This window comes from Octopus bimaculoides, chromosome 8 (genome assembly GCF_046866305.1).
Source record: "Octopus bimaculoides isolate indiv1 chromosome 8, ASM4686630v1, whole genome shotgun sequence".
NCBI lineage: Eukaryota > Metazoa > Mollusca > Cephalopoda > Octopoda > Octopodidae > Octopus > Octopus bimaculoides.
The window spans coordinates 1780261-1789670 of record NC_142935.1 but is presented as its reverse complement, the minus strand read 5'-3'; the positions used below and the strand labels follow the sequence as shown (position 1 = coordinate 1789670).

The 9410-nt window shown below is 37.7% G+C and overlaps 1 protein-coding gene across 1 annotated transcript; it reads right to left on the bottom strand.

Moving 5' to 3' along the window:
• Nucleotides 1-773: 773 nt before the first annotated feature.
• LOC149134296 (uncharacterized) lies at nt 774-9246 on the bottom strand. Its single transcript, XM_089355988.1, has 2 exons — nt 8444-9246; nt 774-3189 (listed from the first exon to the last, which is right to left on the bottom strand). Exon 2 carries the CDS (start codon nt 3175-3177, stop codon nt 2791-2793), a length of 387 nt encoding a protein of 128 aa, XP_089212114.1. The 5' UTR covers nt 3178-3189; nt 8444-9246; the 3' UTR covers nt 774-2790.
• Nucleotides 9247-9410: the final 164 nt, after the last annotated feature.

Here is a 9410-nt window from a genome sequence, read left to right as displayed (position 1 = left end):
TGGCCTTAATATTAAATAATTGTTGTTTACTCAGTCAAAATTATTGTGGAAGTTTCACTCAGTCCAAGTTTTAAAAGTAAAATATAAAGAAGCGTATAATCGTGTCAGTTTAAAACAACAAAATTTTGTTATATAACATCAGTTTCTAAATACCAAAATAATCTGACTGTTAACTGAAAACACGACTGAAGTCCGTTAGTCGCTTAAAAATAGCATAAATGTTTTTCATTTTCATTTTAGTTTGGTGAGTAAAATCTAGTCCCCATTCGGGATTCAATAATTCGTGTTCCTGTTTAGTTAATGCAGGAAATTGCATGTCAGAGTTGATAGATGAACAGCGTAGATGTAAAGAAAGGTCGAAAGAGAAGCATAACAGTGGGCATTAACTTGAATATGTTATCTTGAAATCAGCAAAACTGTTCACAGAGGCAAAACAAACAACATTTTTCATTCACTGTGCAGCTACGTTGCTCTGGCAGCGTTTCTTATAAAGCAGTGTTTCTCGGACAGTCTGCTTCGGATGGCGTTCTTCAAGCAACGACCTTCAAGCAGAATTCTTCATGCGAATATTTCCGTATTCACTTTAGCTGACAGTCATTGCATTCAGCAAACCAACGAAGAGGCTACTTTTTACTCATCGAGCTTCTAGAAATAGTAACTAAATCTTCATCAAATCATACCCGAAAGCAAGAAAATATATTTGGAAAATAAAGTTCTTTTTAATAGTAATGAAATAATTTTAGTAATATCTCTTTAATAATAAAGCTGATACATTTCTATTTTAATACAAATTTGTTTTATTATCTTATATATTTTCACGGTAAAAAGAAAGAAAAAAATAAAGCGTATGAAGAAATGCAATTGTAATTGGCAGAATCGTTACAAAATCAGGCAAAAATGCCAAACTGTTTTTGTTTTTGGTTCTCTACGCTCTGTGTCGAAGTCCTCTTTGCGTTTCATCATTTCGGGGCCAATGAGTAAAGCAGGCGATCTTACAATTCAAAGGCGAACAACAAAATGAGAAGAAATAGAATAAGTGAAAGCGACAGAATGTAATATTATTGTCTGCCGAACCTTAGGACTCCCGGGCTGGTTACTCGGTTGCCAGGGCGTTTAACTGACCGAGATGAAGTATTTTTGAACGGACCTTCGGTCCATTGCAGGGTTCATAACAAGTAATTTTCGAGGGGAGGAGACTAGTTGATTCCATTGACTCCAGTACTTGACTGGTGCTTTGTCGACCCCAAAGAGATGAAAGGCAAAGTTAAACTCGGCAGGATTTGAACGTAGAGAGCCGGAAGAAAAGCATTTTGTTCAGCGTACTAAAGATTCTGCCTGCTCGCCACCTTCTGAATGTTATATAATCGTTACTAAATCGGCACTAATTTGAAATAATAAAATGAAGCGAAAATTACTGTTTATCTATTCATGAAATAATGGCTGACGTGACATTGAAAGCGTCTGTAAAACTGGTGTTGGACGTAATCGCAACGAAAGGAATGATCTGCTGCGTATCTAGTGAGAAAGATCTACCAACAGTACTGTATCTGCCATCTAATGATAGTTTCACAAATCTAGTAATAGAACTGCCACACATTTAGACCTATGACATATCTAGGAATAGGCCTTCTATCTTGTGATACTCAATCGACCAGTGAGTTTTGCTGCATCGCTGCGGTTGAATCACAATCCAGCAATTTGCTGTGACTATCCGATGGGCTTCATTCTCTTTAACACATAAATCTTCTACTTTTCACTTCTATTTTATAACCGATTCTTAACGATTATGATTTCCGTTCCCTCCGTTTCACTTCATTTCAGTTTGGTGTCTACCATTATATGTTCATAAAACGAAAAATCACCGTAAATTACCATCCCAGTGCTGGTTGCAGTGTTCTTCTCTGTAGTTGTCACATCCTGGATTTTTAGCTGGATCAGAGATAGGGAGACGGAAAAGGCGTCTACATGTAATACTAAAATAATTAGTAAAAGCATGCGACGTGTGGAGGTACATGGCCTAGTGGTTAGAGCAGCGGACTTGCGGTCGAGAGATCGCAGGTTCGAATTCAGACCGGGCGATGTGTCTGTTTACGAGCGACACACCTAAGCTCCACGCGGCTCCAGCAGAGGGCAGTGGCGAACCTCTGCTGACTCTTTCGCCACAACTTTCTCTCGCGCTTTCCTCCTGCATCTAGCAGCTCCCCTGCAACGGACCGGCGTCCCGTCCAAGTGGGGAACCTATACGACAAAGAAACCGGGAAACCGGCCTTTATGAGTTAGGCATGGTTCGAGAAGCAACAAACAACACATGCGACGTAATTAGCAAGTTATCATCGACTGCATTTTGAGTTGGTTTGTAATTGTTCAAATTGTGGCACAAAGCCAGCTATTTTAGGGGTAAAAGGGTCAGTGGATTATAACAAGCCTAGTACTTATCTGGTTCTTTAGTTAATCGATCCCGGGAGGAGGAAAGACAAATTTGATCTCGGCAGTATTTGAACTCAGAACGCAAAGAGAACGGAAGAAATTCCAATTAACAGATTGTCAGGTGCCACGACTATCGAGGAATGGATGTAGTCGATTGAATCGACCCTAGAATATGACTGGTAAATAATTTTTTTATTGATCTTGGAAGGCTGAAAGGCTAATTTAACTTAAAAAGAATTCGAACTGAAAACACAGAGGAACGGAATTGATCGACATAAATCCGGCCTTGCATCATTTCTGCCATTCTTCATCATTTGTTGATGCTTGGCTCATAAGACAATTGTAGAGTTTCGTTTGTTCCAATTAATGTTTGATAGCTCCGTACAAAAAGCGTGGCCCAGTGTCGGCATTTTCAATATCAGGACTATCGTCTTCATGCATTACAGCGCAAATATGTCTTGTAAATATCACAGATACTATTACCCCACTCAGACCAATACAGGCGGCTCCGATTGTTGCGAAAATATCCAGCATGAACCGTCGGTCGCTGTACTCGTTCTCGATCTCCTCCATCTCTCTGGCTTTTCTGTTGATGTCGAATATATATTCACGTGGTACCACATAACTTAAGGAAATGAAGATTAGACCAATCAAAACTAAGACGATGCCAACGTAAGAGAGCAGATCATAAGCGCTGGTTAAATTATTTTCATCTTGGCAGAGTTTTTCTTCTTCTTCGGCATTGACCATCACTTACGATAGCTGAAAAAGAAATAATTACATAAATAAATACATAAACAAAGGAATGCTAACGAGAACAAGAACAATAATAATAATTTTGTTTTCTACTCTAGGCACAATGCCCGAAATCTTTTGGGAAGAGGGCCAGTCGATCAGATCAACCCCAGTACGCAACTGGTGCTTAATTTATCGACTCTGAAAGGATGAAAGGCAAAGTCGACCTTGGCGGAATTTGAACTCAGAAAATTCCGCCAAGGTCGACTTTACCTTTCATCCTTTCGGGGTCGATCAATTAGGTACTAGTTTCGTATTGTAATTATAGTATGATGTGGCCAAGAACCAGGAAAGCCAAAGGTACCAGAACAAACAAAAAACAAAAAAAAGTTTTCATGGATACAACCCACTTCCTAAGAAAAACATTGTTGACCTGAAAATATCTGATTATTTTAAAACTGAAATATTCCAAATTCAACAGAATCTTAGTTCTCAAATTCTGATCTCCTTCTCATACTATATATCAAGCAACATCCAGAGTAAAATGTCCAACTTGCTGTTACTTGAAGTGTCTGAGTAAGATTTAGAACAGCGCACAATAAAACAACAAAACAATAACGTAAACAACCAGAGCAACAATAATTCTTTCTGATTTTGGTACGTGGCTAGCAATTTTGAGGGGTGGGGGTAAATCGATTACATCAACCCCAGTACTTGGGCGGTACTTATTCTATCGAACCCAAGAAGATGAAAGGAGAAGTCGACTTCGATGGAATTTGAACGCAGCACGTAAACAGCCGAAAGAAATTCCCCTAAGCAATTCGTCCGATGTGTTAACGACTCTGGCCATCCTGATAATAATCCTGTCTACAAAAGATACAAGGCCTGAGATTTGCGGAGCATAGGCTGGTCAATTATATCGACCCCAGTGCATAACAGGTACTTATTTTATCGACCTGAAAAGAACGAAAGGCAAAGTTGATGTTGGTAGAATTTGAATTCAGAAGGTAAAGACGAACGAAATACCGCTAAGCATTTTGTTCGGCATGGTAACGATTCTACCAACTCACTGCCCTGTTGTCTTGATAATAATAATAATAATAATAATAATAATAATAATAATCATAATAATAAATGCCCTGATGCAATACCAGGCACTCGCTCTCATGGTTCTGATCTTAATTGATTATCATGTACATTGTTTTGTCTTGGTATAAAAGATGGGCAAATACAGCAAATATTCTGCTCAATACCATAGATTTGCTTGTCAGTTGTTTGACCGTAACCAGTTGAGCATGTCCCTGAGCTTAGTGGCTGACAATATGTGCATCTCTGATCACGAGCAGAAATAGTGGGGGAGCATCATAGCCATGTATTGAGAGGAATTTTTGGGGGGTTTGAATAATTCACCTCTGGAAACGTGGGTGTTTCGTGCATCATCCTTAAACAACCCTTATTCAGGGACCTTTTGAGTGGGATGGGTTACTCGACCTGAAGAAAATTCTAACTAAGCCCCACCTGCAAGGTCATGTGCTGTTTATCTTGATATAAGATCACCATGTCGCGTACGCGTAATCATGATAGGTATATTGGGCTTCATATGTTTGTACCCCAGGGTCACTTTGATGGCATGCACTGCTCTCTCACTCAATAATAATAATAATAATGATAATAATAATAATAATAATAATAATCATCCTATCTACAGTAGGCACAAGGCCTGAAATTTAGGGGAGGGGATAGTCGATTACATTGGTCCCATTGTTTCATTGGTACTTCATTTATCGACACCGAAAGGATGAAAGGCAAAGTCGGCGGAATTTGAACTCAGAACATAGCAACTGCATTTTGCTCGGTGTTCTAACGATTCTGCCAGCTAAACGTCAAAAGTAAAACTAATAACGATTCTAAAACTATCTTTTTGTTGGTTCTGCATCGTTAGACGCAGAACCTTGATAACTGAAAGACAGAAAGAAAAGGGGAGACAAACCCGAATGACAACGCTGACCTTCTTTGACTTCAAAACAGACAGCAAATATATAAACTATCACAGATGGAAATAATTGCCCTAAATTAGTTGGAACATCAGGAAATAAAATAATGAAATAAATTAGCTGCATTTTTAATTGGTGCACAACACATAAAAACGCAGATGGAATTAATTTGGTGCATCAATTAACAAAAAGAAGTCATTTATATGGATCCTAAATATGCATATATTATTTTTAACACAATAGACCAGTTATACGGATCATAGCGTGTATATATGTCTATACTATTTTAAACTGATAATAATCGCAGCTACTTGAAATTCTATTCTGAGGCTGCAAAACTAAATGCCAGAATTTGCTTCCTGCAACGAGCATCAAAGAGCACCCTCGTAGATCGTATTGTGCTTGGCTCTAAATTGGTGAAACTAACATATACTCCCCCCACACACATACATACACACACACACACCTATACATATGTGTGTGTATATATTATACTGTTATTTGTATGTGTTCGTGTATGTATGCATATATCCATGTGTGTGTATATATATATATATATATATATTTATATATAGCATATATATAATATGTACAAATAATATATATATTTATATATAGCATATATATAATATGTACAAATAATATATATATTTACTATATGTATATATATATATATATATATATATATATATATATATGTGTGTGTGTGTGTGTGTGTGTGTATGTATGTATGTATGTATGCATGCATGTATGTATATACTTCATTAGTATTGTGTATGATTAAAGGATACACTGGAAAATATAAAATAAAAACAAATAACATTGCTCTGTACGCCCACCAAATCTGTCGTAGAAAACTAATTTTTGTAGCTCTGTAGCTCTAGCTAAACTTGCTGTCCACCGCCACCGGAAGTTTCAGAAAGGAAATTTCATTTCCATCTGGCTAATTTCAGTCTATATGTACTCTTAGACCTTCGGATATGAATAAATACAAAGACAAAATAGAAGAGAATTAGGACTCAGGTTGTCTTGAGTAATGTTAGATGTCTTAGACGACGTATGGGCAGGGTGAGTAGAGTGTCTTGCTGTGTTCGATTCTGATTGCGTTACTCTTCCTTCAAATTCTACAAAGAGGCGAACTTTGTCCTTTGTCCTTTCGGGATCGGTTCAGGAAATATAGTATGAGTCCAATCCTGAAATGAAGTCTTCTTCTTCTTCTTCTTCTTCTTCTTCTTCTCCTCCTCCTCCTCCTCCTCCTCCTCCTCTCTGGATCACACTGTATTGTGTCGCTCTGATATAGGTACACACATCAATGAAGTACTCAGCCACTTATACTTTAATTACATAGAATTACTAAAAATTCGACTGGTCGAACAAACCAACGCTCATTCATCGTCGCTGCCAACGGAAAACCCATCACAATCATATATCTGTTATTATTTATTTGAACAACACTGAAAGTAATCGATAAAAAATAATTTTGGCTTAAACAGAATATTGAAGTTTGGTGTAATAAGGAATGGTGCTTTTGTAGACTGGTCAGCCGCGCATACTCAGGCGCGGATTGGAGCACTGGTCTACGACTACGACACAGCTCCCACTTAGGGCTCCAAGAAGTCGGTAGTGCATATCTGTGGCCATACCATGGCATCTCCCTTCTGCTAGGGAGCAAAACTAAGTCGAGGGTAAGCGTAATTTGTCGGAGGATCGCTGTACGGGGTACGTCAACCATTAAGTGTACGAAGACTGAAATGGCAGACAGCAACGTACCCCACTTCGGCTGGTGAGCAAAAGAAATTTGAGGTCATCAGCAATCTAGGAAGGATTGCTGTGCAGGGGACGTTGGCCCTTAAATGCACGAAGATAGAAATGTTAGATGGGACAGAAGAATTCAGTTTGGTCAATGGCTCAGAAGGCAGTGGCAGCAAGCTGTGTGGCGCATCTAGGACACCCTCTTCATGGAATACAGACTCGTGGTCAACCTCGTAAAAAGGATTGGGACTCCACCATGTGTATAATTGCACCCGCGATAGATCATATATCTTTGACTAACCGAATGGATGGAGATTCTTGATATTGAACCTGCAGAGAGCAGATGACACCTGATGATGATGATGATGATGATGATGATGATGAATCTAGTTGTGTAAGTTCAGGTCAGCTTTAATCGAGTAGACCTATGACCAAAGATAATCCAGCCGTGACTATCCCGTCTTTGGGTTTCGGGACCACATTATACAGTGTTCTTTTCTTAGACGGCAAGGATGTCATTTGAAGGAGATCAGACTGCTATTTCTAGCAGGCCGAGCGGTCACGTAAAGGCATTGCTCTCTACTCGAATGGCTCAATGACGAGAACAAAGGTTTTTCTACAAACTTCAAGGGTGGCGTTTCATTTGATGACGATTAAACACATTTTTATTTGCCGCAGATTTTCAGAATAGAAAGTGTTTATTTACGTTTTTTAGGTTGTAATTTGAGTTAGATTAATAGATAATCTCTGCGAGATATTATGAAAAATTATAATAGAATTGCGAGCAAGACTTATAAACTGCCGTTGTGTATTGTTTTCAAAACAGTGAGAAAGAAAGAAGAGAGAAAAGGAAAGAGGAGGAAACAAAAAAAATAGATAGAGAGACAGAAAGAGAGACGGTGAGAGGCAGAGAAAACGAGTGTGTGTGTGTGTGTGTGTGTGTGTGTGAGAGGGAGAGGGAGAGAGAGAGTGGAAATAGGATGGTGGCTTCGTATTTATGTGGCGGAAAGAAAAATAGAAAAAAAAAAAATTCTAAGTCAAGGTCTGATTTTAGATAGCAGGGGTACTTGAAGGAAGTGCAGCTTCCTGCTTCAAATTAGATGGTACTTTTTCACAATGTTAACAACATATAAAATTAGATAATTTGAATTATTTTGAGTTCGCTTTCGCGAAGACTTGACACTTCATAACGACGTTTATATAAAAATCACATAATTTGATATGCTGTTGATGTTGGGGGCTAAACAAAATGCGGATGTTACACATTTATACAATTTTCTAGGGTGATACAAGTGACGCAAAGGCTAAAACAGTCAGGTGATAGACCTTGTGATATCTATTTTGACACCTCTTATTTCCGAGTTCGAATTCCATCGCGTCCAATAAGGTTTTTTTTTTTTTTTTTCTTCATATTTTCACTTTCTCAGAATCGACGGGACAAGTACCCGTACAATACCCAAGATAATTTAATTGACTGTACAGATTATATTTTACTGAGAAAAAAAGAAAACAGCAAGAAACATTATGTAATTTACCTTTAAGAAATTCCAATTACTCTGTTTTGTAAAAGAAAGGAACTACTCACACTTTTACAAAATGGAAATATTTTATAAATGTCTTTGGTGTAAAAGATTAAAATAAAACGCTCCTTTATAATAAGAGTTGAAGTCCAAGACGATTCACCGTGACTAATGACTGAGTATATGAAGTGCTGGACATTTTACCAGACCGCTTTGAGTTCTTTACTGTAAATGTTATTTTACTAAGCACGTTAAATTGTTACGTGGATCGAACAAGTACTAAGCCACATCACTAGGAAAAGAAAAAATGCTTTTATCAACAAATCGAAGTTTATTTTGATCAGCAGCTGTGCATAGTCGCAACAGGTGTTGACTGCGAGAGCTCGGCTGGTCAGTATATATAAATATCGTCGGGAAAATCTATGATTTCTAAACTAGTCATTACGTACAACATACATATTCTTACTCATTCCATTTTTCTAAAATATCTTCCGAAATTTAAATCATTCCAATAAAAAGCATTATTTCTTGTATTTTGTGGCTTTTACATAGAGTTTACAAGGATTTCTTTTTATATTTTTCAGTGTTTCTCAATGTTTAAAATATTGCTCCAATGGCGTATTATAAACGTATGTTCATAAGCTGCCTTCGTGTGTAAAGAACTACATGTCAACTCCAAATGCATCTGTATTCTTCTGACGTTCAGAGGTTTACTGTCCCAACACCACGATGTCTATCAAGTATAATCCTTTCCACTATAGACACAGGGCTTGAAATTTTAGAAGAGGTCGGTCGAATACATCAACTGCTACTTATTTTATCGACCACAAAAGAACGGAAAGCAACATCAACTACTGTGTTGCTCTGCTTGTACTTACCTTCTAATAACAGTAGCTGTATATTCTCTTTCGAAAACGAAGTATTAAGAAGCACATCTATCTATCTATCTATCTATCTATCTATCTATCTATCTATCTATCTA